This window comes from Aulonocara stuartgranti (assembly GCF_965226115.1).
Source record: "Aulonocara stuartgranti genome assembly, chromosome: 18".
In the NCBI taxonomy this organism is placed as follows: domain Eukaryota; kingdom Metazoa; phylum Chordata; class Actinopteri; order Cichliformes; family Cichlidae; genus Aulonocara; species Aulonocara stuartgranti.
This window is the reverse complement of record NC_138954.1, coordinates 14,858,249-14,886,093: the sequence shown is the minus strand read 5'-3', so window position 1 is coordinate 14,886,093 and position 27,845 is coordinate 14,858,249. Positions and strand designations below refer to the sequence as shown.

Sequence of the window (27,845 nt, the reverse complement as noted above, 5' to 3'; positions counted from 1 at the left end):
GCCTCTTCTTCTCTCATTCTCTCCCCTGCCTCTCCCGTTTCTACTTCAATCATGAAACTGATCAATGATCAGCTGATCGTTTTTTCTCTCTTGTTTATTTATCGCCCACTTTGCCAGAAAGAGGAAACCAGCGGATGTTGCTCTAAACAACAGCAGCACGTTTAAGCTTGATCAGCTGTTGTTAGAATTTATTTAATATTAATTTCTATCAGCTGATGTTTGCTGGAGCCACAGCTGTAAAGCTGCTGGTCATGATGTCGGTTTGGATATGTGGTGAGAGGGAAACATGAAGATGAAACCAGGAGATGTCCTTACTGAATCATCAGAGCTGAACAGTGATGGAGAAACAGGTTTACCCTTTAGGTGACATGAATGAGTTGAAGGGAAGTTATGAGCTGTTTCTGAGAGACAAATAACACCAGGATCCTTTTTTAGGCAGCTGACAGCTGGTAACTGTGCAGGGGTGGATCTAGCAAAGTTTTGCCAGGGGTCCATGTAGGGCATTAACAGGGAAAGATGGGCACAAAGAAATACTTTTCTTTCTTATTCTCATTTAAAATATCTAGCTTTTATTAAATAATTATCTGAATCTTACAACCAAAGTTTTTATCTGACGTAAAATGTATAGATGTTTACCATAAGGCAGCATAGAAAGTATTTACTTGCTTTCAGGTTTTATTCAAATGTTAGTCTTTTCAGTTGTTTCTCCACTTTTTTCCTGTTTCAAAATCACCAGTTTGTGAGAAGATTATCTTTTTTTAACAGGCAGATAAAGTTTTGCATTGGCATTGGCTAATTTGTCAATTGTTTGTTACAAATGTTCGTATTTTAATATTAAAAACTGTTTTTGCCCAAAACATATGTGCACTACATGGCAGTAAAAATACTATGCAAATATTGCTGTCCTTGAATGCTGAGTAAACACTGACAAAGCACTGATTGTATCTCTTGTACTTTATCAACGCAGTATCTAAAAACTTTGCACCGTAGTGGTTAAAATCTAATTCTAATAAGAGTTAAAAGCGCATTCGGTTATTAGGTTTATAGGGTTATTGAATTATGGTTAATGGTTGGTAGAATTTGTTTTAAACATTATCTGCCAATTACATCTGCCACCCTTCTCCAAATCTGTGCCCCTACCTGGCCCCCCCCAACAAAAATTTTCTAGACACGCCACTGCTAAGCACTAGAGGTAAATGCTAAGGAAAACAACGAGATACATTATAAGAAATAAGCTTACAAGGAATCAAACAGAATATATTTGTCACGGGGTCCCCTTCCAGACCTCTCCCGGACAAACACAGGCGTAGTCGGTAAGGTATTAGTGTGGATACTTTATTTGAAACGGCCTCCCCAGTGCATAAAAAGATGGTTACAAAGACATAAAACTGAGATCCGCGCTACACAGCCTGTATGTTACAACACACTCCCCTTCATATCCGGCTCGCCGTCTCTTATATCCCGTAACCCCTCCCCCTTGGCGTCACCACCAATTCTTTATTCTAACTTTAATCCCCGTCTCCCTCCCCCAGAATTTCTTTTTCATTATACACTCACAAAACATATACATTGATACAGGCTCTCAACTATTTCCCGGAAGTCTACCCGACTTCATATACACATTAACGGCCCACGTAATGAGGCCATTCTCATGACGGTCCAGACACACGTGAACTCATTATTTAAACCCCACACCCCCATACCATCGGCTTGCGTCACCCTGCACGATTGGCGATCCCCCGCATGTCTCCCCGACCGACGCCCTTAACAAGTAAGTGGGAACCAAAATCTAGCCACCCCCGATGCGGCTCACAACTTGCTCCTCACCCCTTTTATTCCTCTACTCGGTCGACAGAAAGATACGCCGCCCCGGGTGCCAAATCGAACTAATGGTGGCGATCTAATGGTGGCGGTGCCATACTCAGCGGACTCTGCCTTGAGACGGGTCACTCCGTCACATCATCCCCTTCCCCCCGGAGGTTGGCGATGTGCGGCAACCTAGAGAGGTAATCCGCCACCACATTGAGTGTACCTGGTCTGTGCCGGATGGCGAACCTGAAAGGTTGCAGTGAGAGGTACCAGCGTGTAAGTCGGCTATTATGATCCTTCATGGACTGGATCCAGGTAAGCGCCCGATGATCAGTCTCCAACACAAACTCTCTTCCCAGTAAGTAATACCGGAGTTTCTCCAGCGCCCACTTAATCGCCAGAGCCTCCTTCTCCACCGTCGAGTAATTGGTCTCCCGCGGCAGCAGCTTGCGGCTCAGATATAGGATCGGGTGCTCCTCGCCCGGGTCCCCTTGAACCAACACGGCTCCCAGGCCGCTCTTGGAGGCATCCACCTGGACCAAAAACTGCTTCTTAAAGTCCGGACTCCAGAGCACGGGGGTCGAACACAGGCAAGTTTTCAGTCCCTGGAACGCCTGTTCACATGCTGCGGTCCATATGACCGGATTTCATTGGTTCTTCCCCAGTAATGTCGTCAGCGGCGCCGCCATTGTTGCAAACTGGGGCACAAACCTTCGGTACCAACCAACCAGTCCCAGGAAAGCCCGCACCTCCTTTTTGGTGCGAGGCCGAGGACAATTCCGGAAAGCTTCCACCTTATCCAGCTGCGGTCGCACCTCTCCTCGTCCCACCTGGTAGCCCAAGTAGCGAGTCTCCTGCCGCGCCCATTCACACTTCGAGGGGTTCAGAGTCAGCCCGGCCTTATGAATTCTTCCCAAGACCTCCGACAGATGCTGCATATGCTCCTCCCACGTGTGGCTGAAGATGACGACATCATCCAGGTAGGCGGCGCTATAACCGTCACAGCCCTGTAACAACTTGTCCATCAGCCTTTGGAAGGTAGCCGGTGCCCCATGTAGGCCAAAGGGCATCACGGTAAACTGGAAGAGCCCGGCAGGGGTCCTGAAAGCAGTGTACGGCCTCGACGTCTCCTCCAGTGGCACCTGCCAGTAGCCTTTGCACAAGTCCAAAGTGGTGATATACTGGGCAGCCCCAATCTTCTCCAGTAAATCCTCAATTCGCGGCATGGGGTACGCATCAAACTCGGAGATGGCATTTAGCTTTCGAAAGTCGATGCAGATGCGTAAAGAGCCATCCTTTTTGAAGATAATGACCACCGGGCTGCACCATTCGGAGCAGGACGGCTCGATCACTCCAAGCTCCAGCATCTTCTCCACCTCCTGTCGCAGCTTCTCCACCAAGTGTTGCGGAACCTGATAGGGCCGTTGCCGGATGGGCTGTCCCTCTTTTAGCCGGATCACGTGTTCAACCAAGGTAGTCCGACCTGGGTTAACGGAACACAGCGAAGGCGTCTCCTGCAGAATTTTCAGTAGCTCCGCAGCCTGCTGTGAGGTCAGATGAGTCAATACCGGAGACCTTGGATCCGTAGCCTGCTCAGGTTCACTCTGTCCTCCTCCTTGCACCACCCTGGCCATCAGTGCCTCCCTCGGAGCCGGACGGGGCTGCTCCACCCATTCCTTCAGGAGGTTCACATGGTAGGTTTGTTTCGGTTTCTTTTTTCCCGGATGATGGATCTCATACGTCACTGGTCCCATTCGGCGAAGCACGATATAGGGCCCTTGCCATTTCGCCAGCAGTTTACTGTTGGAAGAAGGGAGAAGTAACAGCACCTTTTGTCTGGGCTGAAACTCACGTTGCCGGGCCTGTTGGTCATACCAGATCTTCTGGCTTCGTTGAGCATCCCGCAGATTGGCTTCGGCCTCGGCCTGGTACCGCTCCAACCGCTCTCTCATCTCCAGCACAAACTGCACCACCCCTTTCTCATTTGGAGCCACGGTCGAAGACTCCCACCCCTTTCGAACGAGATCAAGCGGCCCCTGTACCTCCCACCCATAGAGTAACTCAAAGGGGGAGAACCCCGTGGACGCCTGTGGAACCTCTCTATACGCGAACAAAAGAAAGGGTAACCACTGGTCCCAATCTTTTCCCGTGTCTGACACAAACTTCTGTAACATCCGTTTGAGAGTCTGATTAAACCTCTCCACCAACCCATCTGTCTGTGGATGGTACGGTGACGTCTTGATGGCCGAAACGCCTAACTGAGTGTGGAAGAGCTGCATTAACTTCGACGTAAAGTTAGTCCCTTGGTCGGTCAAAATCTCATCAGGTATCCCCACCCGAGAAAACAACTGTATCAGTGCGCGCAGAACATTAGGGGCTGTGATCGCTCGCAACGGAAACGCCTCTGGGAAACGGGTCGCGTAATCACACACCACCAATATGTACTGATAACCCCGACCACTTTTTACTAACGGACCCACAATGTCCATAGCTACCCTACGGAAGGGGATAGAGATGACCGGCAAGGGTTGTAGCAGAGTCCGATCCGATTTGCGCGCTGGGCAAGTTTTCTGACACACGGCATGCACGACAGTACTTCTGTACATCCGTATACATTGACGGCCAAAAGAAACGCGTACTAACCCGTAAATAGGTTTTTTGGCGACCCAAATGGCCTGCCCAGGGGAGGGTATGAGCTAAATGCAGAATGAGAGGTCTACAACTAGCAGGGATCACAAGCCGCTGGTGGTCCCCATCAACTGCATACAACACATTTTTCTCAACCACAAACTTCTCTTTTCCTCCCCATTTCCCTGTTCCCCCTTCAGGCACATTAGCAAACAACACTTCCAACGTCTCATCCTCCCTTTGCAACACAGAAATATTTTCAGGTACATCCCATTTCATGTTCTTATTGCCCGGTCCCTGGGACCATAGCTGCTTCTCAAAGCGGCGTTGGCGACGAGATTTTCTCGGCCCTTTCGTGCCACCCTCGCACAGACTACTGTCCAAGTCTGGCAGGGGTTGGCATCCCGCCTTCGCCTGGGCCCTAGTGACCACTGGGCCTAACACCTTCATTTGAACATTCCCCGTTTCCCTCCCTTTTGTCTCTGTGTCCCGCTCTTCTTTTTCTTGCAACAAATCCATCAGCACAGGCACATCCATCCCCAGAATAACCTCTACCGGCAAATTCTGTACCACCCCAACAGACAATAAATATGGCTGGTCATTAATAGTCACTGTTATTTCCACCTTTGGGTAGGGATGTTTGTCACCATGCACACATAACACTTCTTCTTGTCGACTATAGTCCACACAGTTCACTGGTACCAAGCTTTGCTTAATTAATGACATAAAACTACCAGTGTCCAGCAAAGCAGTAACCCGCTGCCCATTTACCATTACAGTTTTATAGCGTTGCCCCTCAGCTGGCTGGACCTTTGTTGGTTCCGCCTCCAGCCGAGGTGCATAGCAGGCCCCAGTGACTTTGGCCTTCCGGATGGGGCACACCGAGGCTTTATGGCCTGGCTGCTGGCAGTAATAACAAAGAAAGTCCTTACCCGCTCCTCGTAGAGTGGATACCTTGGGGGCCCCGGATGGCTCGGGGTTACTCTCCCGCTTCGGCAGACCCGCGGATTGCGGGGACGATCGCTGTGGCGTCCCAGCTGAGCGGACCGGGGCCGCTCCTCTCCGCGCATTGAAATACTGCGTCACCAACTTGGCTGCGGCCAGTCCGTCCGCGGGCTCATGCTCCCTCACCCAGGTCCTCACCTCCCCTGGAAGAACTCGAATTAGCTGCTCCAAAATAATCGCTTCTCCCATCTCGTCCTTCGTATGCTGCTCTGGTCGAAGCCAGCGCCGGTACAGTCCTTTCAGCCGGTAGTAAGTCTCGGTGGGGCTCTCCCCAGGTGGAATAATATTAGAGCAAAACCGCTGCCGATACGTCTCCGGGGAAATGTCAAATTTAACTAACAAGGCAGCTTTTAAATCCTCATAACAGTGGGCTCTTTCTTCATCCATTGCGGTATAGGCCTCCAACGCCTTCCCCGCTAGCAACGGAACTAGCCGACAGGCCCATTCATTCTCCGGCCATCTCCAGGTTCTGGCCACCCGCTCAAAGCGCAACAAATAGTTCTCAATATCTTCCCCCATCTGGTACGGTGGAATCTTTGGCCCCTCCGATCGCCTCCACTCTCCGCCCGTCTGGTCGAGGCTGCTTGTCGTTGCCAGGGACTGGCGAGCCGGTTCCTCCAGTAACGACGGCCGGTATTCTCGCTGCCGGGCCGGGGTAGGCAGCACCATCCTGGGGCTACTCGCTGTTAACGTGCTCGGTGTAGCCGTAGCGGCCGTAGTGCTAGCTCCCGCTAACACTTGCCCTGAGCTTTGCTGACTAGCTGAATCCGCAGGCAACAGCGCATTAGGAGAGGGAACGGTCCTCAGCCCCCTGAGTTCAGCCAGGAAATCCACCTCTCTCCTTTGCTGTCCCGCCAGGAAGTCCCTCATCATCTGAAGCAGCTCCCCATTAGGGTCCCGTGCCGCGGTCGACCCCGTGGCCACCTCGGGGCCACCCCGGACGGAAACCACCTCCTCCTCCGCTGACGACGACGACGCCGGCACCGTTTCCCACGCCTCCTCCTCTACTGTCCGCTCCGTCAGAACCTCAGGTTGCTGGGACCGCAGCCCTGTGCGCTTAGCGGGGAGACGCGATTTCTTCTTCCGACTAGCCATCCCACTTCTGACACCATATGTCATGGGGTCCCCTTCCAGACCTCTCCCGGACAAACACAGGCGTAGTCGGTAAGGTATTAGTGTGGATACTTTATTTGAAACGGCCTCCCCAGTGCATAAAAAGATGGTTACAAAGACATAAAACTGAGATCCGCGCTACACAGCCTGTATGTTACAACACACTCCCCTTCATATCCGGCTCGCCGTCTCTTATATCCCGTAACCCCTCCCCCTTGGCGTCACCACCAATTCTTTATTCTAACTTTAATCCCCGTCTCCCTCCCCCAGAATTTCTTTTTCATTATACACTCACAAAACATATACATTGATACAGGCTCTCAACTATTTCCCGGAAGTCTACCCGACTTCATATACACATTAACGGCCCACGTAATGAGGCCATTCTCATGACGGTCCAGACACACGTGAACTCATTATTTAAACCCCACACCCCCATACCATCGGCTTGCATCACCCTGCACGATTGGCGATCCCCCGCACGTCTCCCCGACCGACGCCCTTAACAAGTAAGTGGGAACCAAAATCTAGCCACCCCCGATGCGGCTCACAACTTGCTCCTCACCCCTTTATGTCGGGGCGATCGTGGCTCAAGAGTTGGGAGTTCGCCTTGTAATCGGAAGGTTGCAGGTTCGAGCCCCGGCTTGGACAGTCTCGGTCGTTGTGTCCTTGGGCAAGACACTTCACCCGTTGCCTACTGGTGGTGGTCAGAGGGCCCGGTGGCGCCAGTGTCCGGCAGCCTCGCCTCTGTCAGTGCGCCCCAGGGTGGCTGTGGCTACAATGTAGCTTGCCATCACCAGTGTGTGAATGTGTGTGTGAATGGGTGGATGACTGGATATGTAAAGCGCTTTGGGGTCCTTAGGGACTAGTAAAAGCGCTATATAAAATACAGGCCATTTACCATTTACCATTTATTCCTCTACTCGGTCGACAGAAAGATACGCCGCCCCGGGTGCCAAATCGAACTAATGGTGGCGATCTAATGGTGGCGGTGCCATACTCAGCGGACTCTGCCTTGAGACGGGTCACTCCGTCACAATATTTAATAAAAACTCCAAAAACCCTGGACCGTGACACAGGTGCCGTTTCCTCACATGAAGTGTGGGATGTCACTTCACTATCTCTTGAAATTAACTGCTGTTATAATTCCAAATTAATTTCTAATTAATTTCCCTTTGATGAGCAGTGGCTTTCTCGTTTAGCTCTTCATTTTTAAAGCTGGTGGACTCATGAATTGTAAGACAGCCCTTTAATTACTTAGAAATTACCCTGGGTTCCTTAGTGACATTGCAGATTATTATTATACACCTTGCCTGTGGGGTCTTTGTTGGCCAGAAGAAGCTCAGGTCAGGAAAGGAGTCGGGAGTTTTTGAAGTAATTAGAAAAACATTTATGGCCTTTTGAGAGAATCGCCTTGACTGAGCTCTGATTACTGATGTGTGTTTCTGCATGTTTTCATGTCACAGTCCCAGAGTCATTGGTACGCAGACATGTTGTGTTTACTGCCACTGAAGAGGAATTAATCTCGTTCATTTACAATGTCATTTTCCCGTCGGCACTCATTAGGCTTGCTAATGCTAACACAACCAGCAGCACTGTGCGACCGACCGGGCCCGACACGATCAGCTGGTGTTTTTCTTCTGGGGTGACAGCTGCTACCGTTTATGGGTGTCAGCATACGCCAAAGTCGTACCTTTGTCGCCACGGTCAGTGAGGAGCTGAACAGAAAATGCTGTGTTGGCAACAAGCGATTATGTGTAAAGATCAAAGTAGGAGATTCCAAAGCAGAAGTGATGAGAGCCACTACAGGGTGAGGTATGGAAGAGGAAGGGGAGCGTATGGACTGGAAATAAGATGAGTGATTATGATGGAAGTAGGGAAGCCATACCGACTGGAGTCTGCTGATGGTATCGTGTGAAGTTGTCGGTTCAGTGTAATTTAAAAAAGAATTGGCAGAACTGTCCCCAGAGCATGTGTCCTTTTTAAGCACACACACACACCTGACCATATTGTTGCTGGGACAGCTTGTGTTGAAACATACGGTCTCATTAGTTTTCACTTGTCATCTTTCAACAGGGAGCTGTCAAAAATTGTACAACACTGTAGAATACACACACACACACACACACACACACACACACACACACACACACACACACACACACTGCCCTTTGGTTAGACTCCAGGCTCCTGTCATGACATTTCCAACCAATGTCCGTTGGACTGTTCTCATGTCTTTTGAGGAAAAATAAAACCCTGCTTGGCTCCTGTTGGGTCTGTGTTGCCACAAGCCCCGCTAGTTTAGAGACTTATTCCTCATGAAGAGCGGAAAACAAGACAGAACATCTTCAACCGGCTTGTCACTCGCTAACGAGGGAAGTTTTGGGTCAGAACCAGCTCTTGGAGCTCACGCTCCTCACCTGACTCCAGCCCCAAATCCTTAAAAGAGCAGCTTTCCTCACAGCTATATATTGACAAACTGTTACAATACACATCACAGCACAAGCACCTCCCTCCGTAAAACCCCCCTTAGTTACACTATGTGTGTGTATGTGTAAGCACCTGTATGCATGAGCAGGAACGTGTGTGTGTGTATGTGTATGCATGTGAGAATGTGTGTGTGTCATGGGGGTGCGTTTGTGTGACCTCCTGCTGACCAAAAGGGTCATAAAAGCAGGAAGCTTACAACACAAAAAACATGCCTTCCAGATAGGATGTATCTGCAATAAAACCTCCCCCAGCACAGAGTGGCTGGAGAGGTGGTCAGAGACAAAGGAATGTCTTGATCCTATAGATTGATCAGAGTTTACAAATTTAAGAAACACAATGACACATTCAACAATTATATATATATATATATATATATATATATGGTTCACGCCTACTGGCTGAAGAAGCTGACTGCACTCCACGAGCGTCTGGCAGCACAAATGAACCAGCTGCTAGTTAACGAGAGACACCCGGAATGGCTAACTGAAGGCCGGACGGTCCTGATCCCCAAGGACCCCAAGAAGGGACCGGTCCCCTCCAACTACCGACCAATAACCTGCCTCAGTACTACATGGAAGCTCCTGTCAGGCATCATATCGGCTAAGATGAACAGGCACATGGGTCAATACATGAGCGGGACACAGAAAGGAATTGGCAAGAATACCAGAGGTGCAAAACACCAGCTACTGGTAGACAGAACAATCAGCCGAGACTGCAAGACCAGACTGACCAACCTGTGCACTGCCTGGATTGATTACAAGAAGGCCTATGACTCAATGCCCCACAGCTGGATACTGGAATGCCTAGAATTGTACAAGATCAATGGGACCCTAAGAGCCTTCATCAGGAACTCAATGGGGATGTGGCGTACAACACTAGAGGCCAACTCCAAGCCCATAGCACAAGTTACCATCAAGTGCGGGATCTACCAAGGAGATGCTCTGTCCCCACTGCTGTTCTGCATAGGCCTGAACCCCCTCAGTGAGATCATTAACAAGACTGGCTACGGATACCGACTACGGAACGGAGCAGTTGTCAGCCACCTCCTGTACATGGATGACATCAAGCTGTATGCCAAGAGTGAACGAGACATCGATTCACTGATCCACACTACCAGGCTATACAGCAATGACATTGGAATGTTGTTCGGACTGGAGAAGTGTAGTCGGATGGTAACAAAGAGAGGGAAGGTAGTCAGAACTGAGGGGATTGAACTACCAGAAGGCAACATTGCAGACATAGAGGACAGTTACAAGTACCTGGGGATCCCGCAGGCAAATGGGAACCATGAAGAGGCCGCTAGAAAGGCTGCAACCACCAAGTACCTGCAGAGGGTCAGGCAAGTCCTGAGGAGTCAGCTGAATGGTAAGAACAAGATCCGGGCCATCAACACGTACGCCCTGCCCGTGATCAGGTACCCTGCTGGGGTAATAGGCTGGCCAAAGGAGGAGATAGAAGCCACTGACATAAAGACAAGAAAGCTCCTTACCATGCATGGAGGGTTTCACCCCAAGTCCAGCACCCTGAGGCTGTACGCTAAGCGGAAGGAAGGGGGCCGGGGACTGGTGAGTGTCAGCACCACAGTCCAGGATGAGACAACGAACATCCAAGAATACATTGGGAAGATGGCCCCAACTGACCGAGTGCTCAGTGAATACCTCAGGCAGCAGAAACCCAAGAAAGAGGAGGGAGACGAGGAACCATCATGGAAGGACAGGCCCCTGCACGGTATGTACCACCGGCAGATAGAGGAGGTGGCTGATATCCAGAAATCCTACCAGTGGCTGGACAAAGCTGGACTGAAAGACAGCACAGAGGCACTAATCATGGCAGCACAAGAACAAGCTCTGAGTACAAGATCCATAGAGGCTGGGGTCTATCACACCAGGCAAGACCCCAGGTGCAGGCTGTGTAAAGATGCCCCAGAGACAATCCAGCACATAACAGCAGGGTGCAAGATGCTAGCAGGCAAGGCATACATGGAACGCCATAACCAAGTGGCCGGCATAGTGTACAGGAACATCTGTGCCGAGTATAACCTAGAAGTCCCGAGGTCAAAATGGGAGATGCCCCCAAGGGTGGTGGAGAATGACCGAGCTAAGATCCTGTGGGACTTCCAGATACAGACGGACAAAATGGTGGTGGCTAACCAACCGGACATAGTGGTGGTAGACAAACAGAAGAAGACGGCCGTAGTGATCGATGTAGCGGTTCCGAATGACAGCAATATCAGGAAGAAGGAACACGAGAAGCTGGAGAAATACCAAGGGCTCAGAGAAGAGCTCGAGAGGATGTGGAGGGTGAAGGTAACGGTGGTCCCCGTGGTAATCGGAGCACTAGGTGCGGTGACTCCCAAGCTAGGCGAGTGGCTCCAGCAGATCCCGGGAATAACATCGGAGATCTCTGTCCAGAAGAGCGCAGTCTTGGGAACAGCTAAGATACTGCGCAGGACCCTCAAGCTCCCAGGCCTCTGGTAGAGGACCCGAGCTTGAAGGATAAACCGCCCGCAGGGGCGCGCTGGGTGTTTTTTTTTATATATATATATATATGCTTAAATTCTTCGAGGCATGAATTCAGCAAGGGGTAATTGAGATGATTTGAACTTTACAGCCATGGCATGCTATGTTGCCAGAAGCAGACATCAGAAGATCATCATCATCGTTTATTTGTATAGCACTTTAAGAACACACCAGGCAGACCAAAGTGCTGAACAACACAGATCAAAACAACAACCAAATTAAAAATACCATAAAATCATTACAAACAATAAAATAAATAAGGTGTCAGTTTCCTACAGAGTTAAAAGCCAGGGAATAAAAATAGGTTTTCAATCTGGACTTAAAGACCTGCACTGATGACGCTTGTCTAATTTGGAGGGGAAGGTTATTCCAGAGCATCGGAGCCGCAATTGAAAAGGCACGGTCTCCTCTGCATTTCAGCCGCGACTTAGGGACCGACAGCAGCAGCTGCTCAGCTGAACGGAGCGAGCGAGGAGGAACATGTGGCTTCAGCAAGTCAGTTAAGTACACAGGAGCCAGACCATTTAAAGATTTAAAAACCAATAAAAGGACCTTAAAACGAACCCTAAAATCAATGGGAAGCCAATGCAAGGAAGCCAGAACCGGAGTGATGTGATCGAATTTCCTACTACCGGTTAAAAATCGCGCCGCCGCGTTTTGCACTAACTGCAGGCGTGACAAGGTGCCCGACCCGACCCCTATTAAAAGGGAATTACAATAGTCCAGACGTGAGGTGATAAAAGCATGAATAAGAGTTTCCAAATTGGGTTTGGAAAGGAAAGGCTTAACCTTCGACAGGCGTCTGAGGTGATAAAAAGCTGATTTTACCACCCCACTTACATGACCTTCAAAAGTAAGCGCAGAATCAAGTTTAACACCAAGATTAGTGACTGAACTTTTCAGATGAGAGGTCAAATCACCAAAATCAACATCTGGAGAATCAGTAGAACGATGCGGGCCATATAAAATTGCTTCCGTTTTGCGACCATTAAAATTCAAAAAATTATTTGAAGAAGATGGGTACACTGTGGTCATAAAGGGATGAAAATTGTCAGCAACAACACTCAGGTGGTGTTACGCCCCTAGTCTAGGCGGGTAGGGACGCACATAAGGTTGGAGGAGAGAGAGACAAATCCCCGCCTTGGTTCCCAAGCCAAACATCCAAACCAGTTGTGAGTAAAAAAAGTGATTTTATTTAAGGACAAGAAGCATAGCTCCAGGGTGAGCCCAGGCCAAAATAATAAACAAAACCAACTAAGTCCCACCAGAAAAGACTAACTAAACCCTAAGAAAGAAAAAAGAACAAACAAATGACAGAGCTATCCCTCGCTCCCTGACCAAGAAAACAGGAGAAAACGATTCCAAAAGAAAAGGCAGCTCACCCCTTCCGCTTCAGCCCACGAGTGCCTAAGCTCTCAGCTAATGCACTAGGAGCGGCTTTTACAATTCACACTCCCACAAATACACAAGATAAACACAGGCTGGGAAAACCAGGGTCAGGACTGCGACGGCTGTCAGGCTACTCGCTCGTTCCACACTCTCTCTCTCTCTCTCCCTGGAGCTGTCAGAGTGGCTTTTTGAATGTGGTCACCTGTTCCATGGTCCAATCAGCTGCTCACTACTCTTCATTAGGGGAGGGACCTGTAAAGAGTCTTAAACACAGTAAAGAGACACAGAACAAACAGCCCACACAGTGTTCTTATGGCCACAGCCGTAACACCCCCCTTCCCAAAATCAAAGACATCTCCTTTGTAGATGTTTTGGACAGTCATGTTTAAGGGAAAACACGGGATAGGGCATCCGCTAACACATTCTCTGTGCCCTTTTTATGACGGATTTCCAAATTGAAGTCCTGCACCAGGAGGGACCACCTCATCAGCCTTTGGTTCGAGTTCCGCATCCGCATTAGGAATACCAAGGGATTGTGGTCGGTATAAACAATCACAGGCGAGGGACTGCCACCGACATACACCTCGAAATGCTGCAATGCAAACAGCAGAGAGAGGGCCTCTTTCTCAATCGTGCTGTACCCTCGCTGATGGACATTGAATTTCTTTGAGAAATAGCCGATTGGGTGATCCACACCATGATGGTCTTCCTGCAGCAATACGGCACCTGCCCCGTTTGCACTGGCGTCCACTTCCAACTTAAAAGGGCGTGCAAAATCAGGGGCGGCCAGCACTGGCGCACTGCACAGGAGAGTCTTAACAGCCCGGAACGCACTCTGACACGCAGAGGTCCACACAAAAGGTCTCAACACACTAGTGAGGCTAGTGAGAGGTGCGACCACGTCCGCGAAGTTTTGACAGAAACTCCGGTAGTAGCCCACCATGCCGAGGAAACGGCGAAGCTCACGCCTAGTCTGAGGGGCAGGAAAATCCAGTATGGCCTGGATTTTGGCCGAGATAGGGCGCACTTGCCCCTGACCCACCTGCTTTCCTAAGTACGTTACCATGGCTTTACCAAAATCACACTTGGCGAGGTTGAGGGTGAGGGATGCCCTTTCCAAGCGATGGAACACATCAGTGAGTGTCTCCATATGCTCTGACCAGGTGTCTGAATAGACGACAATGTCATCCAAATACACTTCACACTTGCAGACGCCGCCCAGCACGATATTCATGAGCCGTTGAAATGTGGCGGGAGCGTTGCGCAACCCGAAAGGCATGACAGTGTACTGGAGAAAATGGTCAGGAGTAACAAAAGCAGAGATTTCGGCCGCACGTGATGTTAGGGGAACTTGCCAATAGCCCTTTAACAAGTTCAGCTTGGTAACGAAGGTCGCAGAACCGACCCTATCAACACAATCCTCCATTCTGGGCAGAGGATAGGAGTCAGGCTTGGTCACACTGTTCACCTTCCGAAAATCTGTACAAAACCGTGGGGTCTTATCCGCTTTAGGCACTAGGAGACATGGGGAACTCCACGCACTAGAGCTAGGGACAGCAAGACAATTCTCCAACAGATAAGAGACTTCTGTCTGGAAAAGAGCACGCTTAGTGGGATTCACCCGGTAGGCATGCTGTTTGATTGGAGGATGGTCCCCCACATCGATATCATGCTCCAACACGGTGGTACAGGATGGAGTGTCCGAGAAAAGATTAGGATGATTTTCAATCAACCGACACACGTCATTTCGGACATCATCGTCTATCCCAGTTAAATGTGACCTTAAATCACGTAGGATTTCAGAATTCCTAAGTCGTGCGCAGCCCACAGCACAACCGAAAACCAAATCGTCACCTACTGGGTCATACCGAGTTTCGGAAACCGGCACCCCCACAGTCGCAACTGACGTTTCCCCCCCACCACAAACGCAAAAAGGAAACGAACCAATCACACGAACGAAAAGGGACGAGCCCCCATTTATGTTACGCCCCTAGTCTAGGCGGGTAGGGACGCACATAAGGTTGGAGGAGAGAGAGACAAATCCCCGCCCTGGTTCCCAAGCCAAACATCCAAACCAGTTGTGAGTAAAAAAAGTGATTTTATTTAAGGACAAGAAGCATAGCTCCAGGGTGAGCCCAGGCCAAAATAATAAACAAAACCAACTAAGTCCCACCAGAAAAGACTAACTAAACCCTAAGAAAGAAAAAAGAACAAACAAATGACAGAGCTATCCCTCGCTCCCTGACCAAGAAAACAGGAGAAAACGATTCCAAAAGAAAAGGCAGCTCACCCCTTCCGCTTCAGCCCACGAGTGCCTAAGCTCTCAGCTAATGCACTAGGAGCGGCTTTTACAATTCACACTCCCACAAATACACAAGATAAACACAGGCTGGGAAAACCAGGGTCAGGACTGCGACGGCTGTCAGGCTACTCGCTCGTTCCACACTCTCTCTCTCTCTCTCCCTGGAGCTGTCAGAGCGGCTTTTTGAATGTGGTCACCTGTTCCATGGTCCAATCAGCTGCTCACTACTCTTCATTAGGGGAGGGACCTGTAAAGAGTCTTAAACACAGTAAAGAGACACAGAACAAACAGCCCACACAGTGTTCTTATGGCCACAGCCGTAACAGGTGGGCCGTGGCGATGCTCAGTTGATATATATAATACATTAACCTTTAGAAATCCAAAGTGTGCCAAGAAAATATCCACACACCATTACACCACCATTGATACAATTCAGATGGATCTATAGGTTTATGTGTTTTAGACCTGCCTCTGACTCCACCATCTGAATGTAGCAGCAGAAACTGAGCCTCAACAGACCACGCAACATTTGTACAATCCTCTGTTGTCCAATTTTGGTGAGACCCAGTCTTTTGCTGCTGTAGCACATCTGCTTCAAGTTTCTACATGCTGTGCATTCAGACTGAAGTCTTCTTTGTACCTTGAGTTAATCTGTTCAAAACAATTGGGCCATGCTCTTCTGAAATCAATAAGGCATTTTCACCCAGAGACCTGCTGCTCACTGGACGTTTTCTCTTTTTCAAACCATTGTCTGCTAACACTAGAGATTGTTGTGTGGGAAACTCCCAGTAGACCAGCAGTTTCTGAAATACCCGGAGCGGCCTGTTTTCCACCAACCAGCACGCCATGTTCTAAGTCACTTAAATGACCTTTCTTCCCCCCATTCTCAGAACTTCAGCAGGTTCTGTCTGTCTTGACCATCCATGCATTGAGTTGCTCCCATGTACACCTGCACAGGTGTACCTAATAAAGTGACAGGTGCCTCTAAAGCTATAACTAGCATTATAGCTAGAATCGCCATTAAAGAAGCTGTAGAGGTCTTTATTTGCAAGTATATTCTCACCCGTCTTTACATTCGGTCATTTCATGTTGCCTGAGTGGATTATATACGGATGCGGATTATCCACTTACTGTAAAAAGACTCCCATTAAATTATCCACTTAGAGACCATCTAAGACAAGACACGGTAAGAAAAGATCTCATAGCCTGAAACAAACTGAAAAGATTTTATTCAAATGTAAATTGCGTGTCTCTTAAGCAGCGTTTGAAAACTCCTCTTAATGCATCACATTATCATGTATTCATGCCGCCCAGGACTCGCTGTCAGCCCACTGAAATTAACAGCACTGAGAACATGCACGTACACACAGCTGTTTAAGTCACTGAGATCTTGAGCTCGTATTACACTTTTTTGTTTTTTCTCACAAACGATCTTCGTGCCATAAAGCGGCGCAGTGAACTTTGTCAAAATGCAGCCCTTTGAAGCTGAACGTAACATTTAGCCACCGCCAGTCTTTCTGACAGCTCTTGTTTGTTTATGTAATTTAATCGACGTAATATATGCATTTCAAATATGCATGTGCAGCCTCTAAAATGTAAAAGTATATTCTTGTCTCATCTGTGCCATCTCCTCCCTTCCTCTCGTCGTGCAGGCTGCCCTACGCAGGTTACTTTGGAGGTGTTTCGGGTCTCAGTAAAAAACAGTTTCTGAAGATCAACGGCTTCCCGAACGAGTACTGGGGCTGGGGAGGAGAAGACGACGACATTTACAACAGGTATGTGTGGACGGCTGAGCTCTGCCTGCGATTTTCTCGCTGTTAAAATGTGTGGTTATCCTCGATAATGGAACTTTTCTGCAAAGGAAGGCAATTTATAAAACCCAAACTACATTAAATTATTTTTATTCATGAGTAGAGGACAGAGTCTACTGTCAGGTTTACACTCAAACTGCACCACACATTCACGTCTTTTATGTGTTGAATATGTATTATTTATGCCACTCCTGGAGACGGTAGTGGCACAGTCAAGTATCGCGAATGCAAGTGACGTTGAAGCTCTTCATGGAAGAGGTGATTTATTATAATTATTCAGGAGAGGGAGTCTGATTAGCAAATAAATTAACCTTTTGAAGCACTTCAGTCAGCTTTTAATGACTAGCTGAAGTTCACTAATGACATTTCTGTGGATGTTGGCTGAAATCAAATCTGGGAGAAGAATATTCGTTTGACAGCTCGACAGAAAGATGACTTAAGACGGGACTATTAGCTGAATTTATCGTCTGCTCGGGAGGTTGTTTGCACTGAACTTTGTTTGATTACCCGGTGAAGTGATGATCAGACTATTAACAAATGACAGCTACAGCAATGAACCCTCATCTGTCTGTGGTTGGTAAAGAATCATAACAGCTAAACGCAATGCATAATGATATACCATAGAAATAATGAAGCTAACTAAACACAGGACTTCTATCTCTCCCTGACATCTTCTCTCGTAGCACAGATTAGCTCCATCAGTCACACAAACAAACCCAAAATGTCAGTTTCATGTTTCTTAACAGCTGAAATGAACATATGAGATGGCAGATTAACTCCAAAAGAATATATTGCAGTCCCATAAACAGATGCATTCGCATTCAGAGAGTATAATTATAAACACACAGGGTTGTATACTCACAGCAGGATGCTCCTCCACAGACACGATGCCACCTTCATCTCTATTGCATCTCCTCCTCTTCTTCTTCTTTTGTTTTTCCTCTCTGTCTTTCTCTGTGTCCCGCTGTCACGCTCACAATGCGAAGCTTATCTTTGTCCTCTTGGAGTAATAGCATTATAAGAAAACTGAAAATAGAGCAGTTGAGAATAGTGGTTTGTGAGGATGGACTGTGTCAGCCAACACAGTATTAGAAGATTACAGCTGTTTGTCAGCATCTGGCTGGATGTGATAAAAGAGATCAATGTGTGCTTCACTGAACGGTTGTGTGTATAGGTCTATAATTATGCACCAAAAGTTAAAGTACTGACTTTAACGGAAGATAGCTCAACTTTACAATTGGATGCTGCAGATTTTTCTGGAAATAATTTCTGCACTCCAGCTGAGCTATTTTGGCTGCTATGAAATGTGAAGTGAAGTGCTGTGCATATATCATTAAACTGCCAGTTAGGAAAAGAAAACTTTCAGACACTGAATTCTGCACTTCAAATTTAACTCAGTTCACACTTGCTCTTACACTAAAATACTTAAGTTGCCAGCTCCACAGCAACATTTTCCACCAAACCAGAATAAAAAATGCAAAATAATAATATTTGCTTTACTTAAGGCATGCCAAATACAAGGAATCCTCATATTAAGTTGCTTACTTGTTAGTGAAATACAGTGTTTGTACACAAAGAATACTGGCTGATATATCAGTCTGAATTTATTACTGACAAAGAAATCTATATCAGAGCTGGCATCTGCACTTGCCCGAAGATACCAGTGTTGGCTTGGCTCTACTTTACAGCCTGTAGCCTCTTTTAGGATATTACTTTAACTTCTTAGACCAAACATGTTGTGTACCATATGGATGCACTCATCCAGATAAAACTGTAGACAGCTGCTGCCAATTCGGCAGAGTCAGGTCTGTAATAAGTTCAGAAAGCTGAAGTAGATGTGGTGAATAATGTAGAACTTATAGCAGTTAAAGCCCCACTTATTTTTCTTGGGAGCTTATGGAGACCAAAGAGGGTGTTAAAGGGGTATTTCTCCCAAAAATTCAATTTAGATTTTGTTTCTCTGACCCGTAATGCTATTTGCTATAATGTGAGTTGCTCCGTTTTGGAGATATTCACTCTATAAATGTCTGCATTGTCACAAATATAATGGCATTAAATGCCTATCAGCTCAAAAAGTCAAAGAAAAAGAGCAAAGATGATGCATGCAGACACAAAATGAGCAGCAGTGTCTTTCCATAAATCCTGACCAGATTGCTCTACATAATCTAAACTTGTGAGCAGTTTCTTATGACATGTATGACAGGATGATGACAGTAAGTTGTTTCTGAGCAAGACAGAGAATTTTAAATTAAATCATAACAAGATGCGAGTGAATTGCAGACTTTCAGCTTTAATTCAAGGAGTTTTACAAAAAAGTGTAATCAACTGTGCAGGAATTACAGACATTTTCACACACAGTCCCCTATTATAAAGAGAATTTAGCAGTTGACTGATAAACTGGTAGGTTTAGGTGGGTTTATTTCATGTTAAAGAGGTGCAAGTGTCATTGTCAAAGTCTGCAGATTGTTTGCAGCAAGGCGATGGAGCATCTCAAGGGTCCATGGACTTTAGGCAGTCATCGACTACAAATGAGTTTCATCCAAGTATTAAAATAAATCCCGAAATTTAAAATTGTGTTAGTTTGTCCAATAACTTTTTAGCCTCTTGATATAATCCCCTCCTCACTTAACCGGCAGTATTAGCTATGTGTATACTTCTTTTTGTTGGGAGAATAGAGTGAAAAAACTATGAAACACACCAAGGTTTTCGTAGTTGAATTACTCAGTCATGATTTCTGGAACGAGGCATAGCTGCTGAGTTTTCCTAATGTATTTGTGGGGCACTTTGACCAGCAGAAGGCAAATGCCATCAGGTTCCATTATAGTAAAGAGAAGACATCTCTACAGCCACTATCTACAAAACTTGGCAAGTCACACCAGGAGCAGTCTACAGTAGATCGATAAAGAGCACTACAGACCAGATGAAAAATATGGTAATTTGATTATGGGGTGAAATGTCTCTTTATAGGGGCACAAAATATCGACTGTATATTCATCAGATGACCAGAAACACAATCCCAAATTAGACTTTTTGTCTTTTTGCCAGTTCAGTGACAAAATGGAGTTTGTGCATCTTTACATCACACTGCAACATCAGAACAGCGAGTGAGTTGAATGAAGTAATACTGACTGGCTAAGTGTTTAATGTTTAATGCCTTTAGAAATAATATAAACTTGAGGCAGGATTTTATCCTTTAGATAAGATAGTCCCACTGAGATTTGACTGAGAAGGCTCTATAAGTATTACTCTGCATGTATTTTACATTTTATCTGTGTTTCCACAGTGTGTTGTAGTTTACTTTTCAGCTGCGGAGGAAACTCCAACAGTGCTGTCCAATAAACATACAGTAGCTGGAGGGGTCGATTCATACAGTGTTGTGCTAAAAAAATTATAGAAAAAGAGTTCTCACTGACCTTTTTCTGTATTTATTCTGCATTTTTATTCATTCCAAAATGCTGCTGTCAGGGACGACATGTTTTGTTTTGGTTTTTTTGCTGGAGTTTTAAATTTTTGTATTATATTTGGATTCACTGTGTTTATGTAGCAGATACTCCTGGTTGATTTCTTTATGATTATTTTCTCAGTTTGGTCTTTAGTCTTTTTTTGCTACCTTTTGCAATCTAGTTTCTGTTTGTGGTTTGAGTTTTAATTAGAATTATTAGACTCTAACCTTTACCTTATTGCTTCCTGTTTTATTTTGGTAGCTGTTATCTTCTGTGTCTTGTTTCTTTTTACTTCCCTTGTCTTGTGATCCTTGATTAGTGTCAGCTGTGTTTGGTTCCCCACACGTTTCTCCTTCCTTTATATTTAAACCCTAAGTTTACTTTTGTTCTTTGTTGTTATTCTGTCTAGTCAACTTGTACGTTTCCTGCTTGTTCCTGTTGTGTGTTCCCCGTATTCCTTACTCCTTGTTTAGTTTTTTGTTAAGACATTTAATCAGCCTTAATAAATAGCTCACTTGTTTTCTGCATCTGGTTCCTCACACTTTTACTCTGTAAATCATGAGAGGTACTGTAAAAAGCCTCAAACTCAATAATTATAAATAATAATAATACTTAATAATAAAAATAATATTTGAAATTATACTCATATTTGGTATAATAGTATATAATAAATACTTGAAGAAACTTATGCAGAAAAAAGCAAATACAGCTGAGCCTGAAGGCTGGGTAGTGCTTCATTTGAAGGTCACATCTCCTCCCACCATCCACCTTCACTTTTCAGGGCTGGCTTGTTTTAGAGCTTTTCACAGAGTAGGCTGAAGCCCTGAAAAATCCCTGAAAACGCATTTGGACAAGCTATTGAAAGACTATGGAGTGTGGATATTGCTGCGTGTGCACATAGCTGAGGCTTTTTTTAAACCAAGTAACAAGTTTCTTCTTCAGCTTTTATTATGAAAGATCTTGTTTTTTAGCAAGACCTTAGTTGTCCCTGTCAGTCCAGCTAGTTGATCCACACTAAAATATATTATATTAACAGATGGAAATGTAAGTTTCCTGCTGGCATTGGTGATCCCCTGACCTTTCCTCTGGTTCCACCATGAGGTTGACATTTGTGGATTCGTGTGAATTGGCTCAAACACTGTTCAATCGATTGTCTTGACATTTGATTCACACATTTGGAGTACCCACAAGATGAATTGTAATAACTTGGGTTACTTCCTTATTTCATTTTGTGAAATCATAAGATCAAAAGTTTCATTTGTATTGTACTTTATGGTAATGCCAAAACCTTTGTAAAGTTTATGTATAAATATTAAGTACTGGCTGCCAAACATCAGCATGTCAGGATGGTAATGATACCATTCAGCTCGAAACACAGCTGCATCTTAACCTCAGAAATGTGGCTCTGCTCTCACTTTCACAGCAGTTTCCATTTGCACAAACTTTAACAGCATCTTGCTGCTGCATTCAGAGTACAAAGCAAGGGCACAATGCAGGAGCATCTCCACTTTCACGCACTGGCAACAAGTGCTACAGATCATACATAAACCATAAAATAAAACCCCATCATTCATAGAAGAGTGCAGAAATGTCAGCAGTGATTATGGATAGTGTCTAGCTCAGTGTCAACTATTTGCATTTATTAAGTATGATCACATTGAATCTTCCTCAGGCTGAGATTTGGGAGGTTTATCAATGATGACAATGTGGCTTTATGAGCACTGAGCAGCACCCACCCTTTTGCACATGCACCACCCAAAGGTCAAGTGTGCGGTGGTGTGTTAGCCTGTCAGATGGATGCACGGCCTGGGCATGTCTTATCAGCTGTCGGGATAAAAGGAAAGTCAGGCATGGCTTGTTAAAAGAGGAAGCAAAGGTACAGCAAAGACATTTCTTTACCTTTACATTGTTTTTCAGTTTCAGAATAAAAGTGCACACAAAATGGAATAAGGTGGTAATTAGTAGTAGTAGTAGTAGTGAAAACACAGGCCTGCATGGTTCAGTTCTGAGACCTGAGCAAACAGTTTAAACAAGAAACCTGTAGTATGAAGCAGGATTTCATCTTATCCAGGTAACTTCAGGGTTAACAATACTATTGTATATTTCATGGTATAACGCCATAGTAACTTGTACTATGAACCAAAGCTGTTCTGGATTAGGTTAGCTTCCAGATTAGATCAACAGGTATGAAATCCCTGCCTACTGACCAATCGATTCTGGCAGATAGTACAGGGGCTCTGAAGTTTCAAAAATAAATATAGATATTTAAAAGGCAACTTTATTCCTTGTTTTTTCTTTTATGTTGGCAGAAAAAGATTTTACAACAGTTTTATTGTTCTACATGTTCAACATTAATATATTATCCTTAAACAGGATATCTACACTGCACCTGCTGACCTTTTAACAAATTTCCACATAGATTAAACATTTAATTCTGTTTTGTGTTTAATCTTTAGTTTCCAACTGTTAAAATTCATCAAGGTTGCAACTGAAGGAATAATAAATAAAGCTGGCGTTTAAACATTAATGTAATCAAATACTTGATTATAATCCATCAGATTCTCCGGTGTCTTAGTGATAGAGCTTTGATATTGATAAGTCTGTCATCTCACAAAGTCGGCATTTGTGTTTTCTTTTCTGGCTTTAAATACGCTAAACTTGATTAATATTAAGATCTTTTCCAGTCTTATTGACTAAAGCACACACTTTTGATAGTATATTACTCTACAGTGGTTTTCTTCTCAAGCACACTCACGCCACTGATTTGATCTGCAGAAGCTGTGTTGCTTTCAATGTGTTTAATCTCTTCATATTTTCCCCATAGTGTAGTTCTATCTTTCTTTGTAAAATCAGCCGCTCTTCTGCTGATACATCCATCCATCCATTCTGTCCTGCTTAACTTTATCAGGGTCGCCGAGGGGGGGCTGCAGCCTATCCCAGCTGCCATAGGGTGAGAGGCAGGGACAGATTCCCAGCCTGACACAGGCCTGACACAGAGAGACAGACAACCATTCCCGTTTACATTCACACAATCAGAATCATCTTTATTTTAACAATTTGTGCACACAAACAAGGGATTTCACTCTGGTTCATTTTGCTTTCTCAATACAAAAAATAGAGTTTTTTAAACAGACAATTTTAAATAGGCATATATATACACAAGCAGAGCATAAATACAGAGACGTTAAAACGAACTACAACTGGACATGAGCGATAGATATTTAATAGGCTGAACATGGTGTTGCCTGGCTGAACCTTAGATGTTCATGTTGACCACTCCTTCCTTACCTGTGTAAATGGTACGGTCAATGCAGGTGCATGGGCTTGAGTAGCGGAGGAGAGAGGAGGTGGTATTTTATCTAGTTTTATTTTTACTAGTTCCTTTGTATTTGGTCAGATTCCCTAGTGAATTAATTTAGTCTTTCATTAAGACTTAAGTGTAAGTCCACTTTTTTGGAACATATTTCTGCCCCAGTGGCTGCTTCTTTGACATCTTCTACTTCTAGACAGTAACAACTGCCCCTTGTTTGAGGGGGAGGGGGGGGCGTCTCAGCGCAACAAGTATCTGAAGCTGAAAGGCTTCTAAGAATGCGAGCTGTAGATAGAATAGAATAGAATTCAACTTTATTGTCATTGGTCTATTATGGTATGTTATAATGTACACGGTATGAAGTATGTTGTGAATATTCTATAACTAAGTATGTAAAGGCTGTAGTGAGTACAAGCTATGTACAGGATATGAACAGGATATAAATATGAAAAACTATACAGAATATGAAATGAAATAAATAACTTTACAGAATCTGGGATATACAGCTATACAGAAATGGGAACTATGCAAGTTGTAAACAGTTGTAGGATTAAAGATTATCGAATGTACAGAATGATTATTTACACAGAGCTATACAGTAGTGCAGTTAAGATAAGTGAGGGTGTAGATAGTTTCTACAGAGGCTATATAAAGTGCTAGTGGTTGTGAGTGGTGGTTCAGTCCATGTTATTTTTGTGTTTGAGGGTACAGTTGTCCATTGTGGGTGTGTGTATGTTCAGTCCATGAGTTAACGTGGGTCAGATGTCAGGAGGCAGAGTTCAGGAGTCTGACAGCTGTGGGGAAGAAGCTGTTCCGGTACCTGGTGGTCTTAGTCCGGAGGCTCCTGTGGCGCCTCCCAGAGGGCAGGAGGGTGAAGAGTCCATGTGATGGGTGACTGGGGTCTTTGATGATTTTCCCAGCCCTTTTCAGACACCGCTTCCTGTAGATGTCTTTTATGGCAGGAAGTGGTGCTCCGGCGATGCGCTGGGCAGTTTTCACGACCCTCTGCAACGCCTTCCGGTCCGAGGCAGAGCAGTTCCCGTACCAGACTGTTATACAGTTGGTCAGGATGCTCTCGATGGTGCAACGATAGAAGTTCACCAGGATGTCTGAGGACAGGTGGTTCTTCCTCAGAGTCCTCAAGAAGAAGAGGCGCTGGTGAGCCTTCTTGACCAGCTTGGAGCAGTTGGTCGTCCAGGTGAGATCCTCGGAGATGTGGACTCCCAGGAACTTGAAGCTGCTCACACGCTCCACAGCCGTCCCCTTAATGTGGATGGGTGGATGTGGGTCAGCATTCCTCCTGTAGTCCACGATGAGCTCCTTGGTCTTCTCGGTGTTAAGCAGCAGGTTGTTTGTGTCGCACCACTCAGCCAGACGATCCACCTCCTCCCTGTAGGCGGCCTCATCGTTGTCACTGATGAGGCCAATCACCGTGGTGTCATCTGCAAACTTAATGATGGTGTTGGAACCATCAGCAGGTCTGCAGTCGTGGGTGAAGAGGGAGTAGAGGAAAGGGCTCATCACACAACCTTGTGGTACACCGGTGTTCATTGTGATTGTTGATGAGCAGCGGTTATCCAGCCGGACATGTTGGGGGCGGTTGGTCAGGAAGTCCAGTAACCATTTGCAGATGAGGGAACTGATGCAGCGGGGAAGGATGGATCTCCAGCTGAGTGAACTAAAAGGCTGGCCAGTTAAGTCTCTCAGGATTCAGTAAAACAACTGGAGGAGTAGGATAAAGGGATGAAGAGATAAAAGAACAGGAGTACACATCAGAGTGTGCAGTGTCCATGAAATCTGCCTCTGGTTCGTTAAAAGGAAACAAAGTTCATGGGTATGAAACGTGTAAGCAGTCGATGTGTCCACCAATCTCCATGTGCTCTTTCTTTGAAAACTGCTCTGGAAAGAGGAGCATCAGCTAAATGACTAAATCACCCCTTTATACTATCTGCTCTCTGCTCCAGCACCTTTGCCTCACTGTATTTTCTTCCTCCTCTCTAACCCTCCAGCTCTTCACATCTATTTTTTTCCTGTCTGCCTCTCTTCTTTCCCTCAAAGTAATTTTCCTCTCTTTATCCTGGTTTTGATGCCACGGGCTGTGGCCACTGCCTGAAACGGGTCCTGCTTGCTTAATGCCAGCCCTGTGGCAGAGAGGGCACATGCCACTTGCACAACTGTCAGCACCACTTCCTCCTTGGTGGCTATTGCTGAGAAAGAAGAAGAGAGAGGGAGTGTTTTCTTTCCTCACTATTCTCTCACCCTCTCTGAACATCCAGCATTAGCCTTAGGCAAAGACTGTTCCTATCCCAAGGGCTTGAGTGCAAGACCAGCCTTCACCACACGTGCAGACGCTCACTCTTTCCACGCACCCTCCTTCCCTTGCCCTTTCCCCTTCTTCTCTGTAAACCTCCCAGCGGTGGCTTTCATCAGAGCCTGAGCCAGCATCATATGCACATGCAGCACAAGGACTGTGCATGTTTCTGTGAAGTCTTGACAATGGTGTAAGAATCGGGATATTTTTGGCTCAACACTTTGAGCAGCCTTTGGTAAGTTCAGTCACACGTCTAGGTTAAGAAGCTGTTTTCACCCTTGGGTCAGGTCAGCAGCAAACATCAAGTCTTTTATACCTTTTTTCCAGTTGCCCTGATTTATTCTTAGATCATTGTTTGACTTTGTTTCGTTAAACACACACGAGACGTACTGATACAAGTATATGTCAGTAAACCGATACCTAAAGATACAACAGATATTTGTACAAATACTTAGGATGTTGTTTTTTAGAGTATGGATTTATAAAGGAAGATAGGTAAAAATAGAGACGGGAGAAACATCCTTCAGCTCGTGCTTGTTGATGCTCCAAAGCCTGTCCACCAGAGGGCACTCTGCAATTTCCCTGTTAGCAATATGTGTTGAGTTGGGCAGAGTGTCAGTGAGTAAATAAATGACTAGACTAAATGTTATTAATCAGAATAATATCAGTATCAGTTTTAAAGTTGCTGTGTCGGCTGAGCTCTATTCTTTTGTATTTGGTAATATGAAATGGTCTTATTTTAAATGTGTGGTGGTAATAAAAAGACAATGTGACAGGAGAGTTTGGCGAGGGCCGGTACAATAATGAAGTGAGTAAGGGGATAGTTTCAGTTGTTCATGAGGCAAATCTTGTCTTACTAATGACCAAGAGATTTAAGAACATTTCCCCACACTTCATTCAGCAGCTTAAGTGTGCAGTAGCAAAAGGGACTATCAAGCACATGGATGGATGGATGGATCTTGTAAGAGCACGTCGACTTCACCTCAATCACCTTCACAATTTGTGAAAAAGATTTCTTTTCCCCCACCATTCGTGAAACAGCGACGCAACTCTACAAATGCTTTCAAGGACTGTCTGTCCAATAGTGCGTTATTATCCCCATTTTCTATATTATGTAATGCCTTCCCTCCTCTACTTCTCCAGCTTTTGACTTAGCTCCAGGTATGTGTTGTGAAAAATATGAAGAGTGCATTTTTGCTTAGCGAACAAAGAGTTTATCAACTTAGGGGTGACTGCAATAAGAGGAAAATGTCCAAGGTCCTTTAGGGAATTGTGATAAATATCTTTTAATGCATGGCTGACAGCCATTTTTAAATTTTCCTCTGGTTTGGTAATTCAGTTATATATGCTCCGTGGACAAATTAAAGCATCCACAAGGCTTGGCAGGGAGAACAAAGAAGCCCCTGGGAAAAGAGAGAGTAAGCAGGCACATTTTTCTTATCATACGATACTTTCAATGTGACAGTCGCAGGAACAGAAGTCAACGCGACACGGTAGAGAGCACCTGCTTGATTCTAGAGTTGAATCAATGTAGGGTGAAAGCAAGGTGACGAAAAGAAGCAGCAGCAAACAGAAAGAGCTACATGAGTGTGGGGGCACTGATGAGTATAAACCAGGTCAGCTGGCTGATGTACATCCAGCAGCAGCAGATATTGTAATCTGTCTGAACTAATGTCCTGTGTGATTTTCTGGTGTATTAACTGGAAAAAAATTGT

At 45.6% G+C, this 27,845-nt stretch overlaps 1 protein-coding gene across 1 annotated transcript in view; it reads left to right on the top strand.

Annotated features, from left to right (window-relative positions):
* Positions 1-27,845, top strand: part of b4galt2 (UDP-Gal:betaGlcNAc beta 1,4- galactosyltransferase, polypeptide 2) — a 232,522-nt gene that overhangs the window by 171,144 nt on the left and 33,533 nt on the right. The window contains exon 6 of the mRNA XM_082513867.1: positions 16,908-17,030. Within this exon, the coding sequence (XP_082369993.1) occupies positions 16,908-17,030 (123 nt within the window). The remainder of the gene's footprint in view (positions 1-16,907; positions 17,031-27,845) is intronic.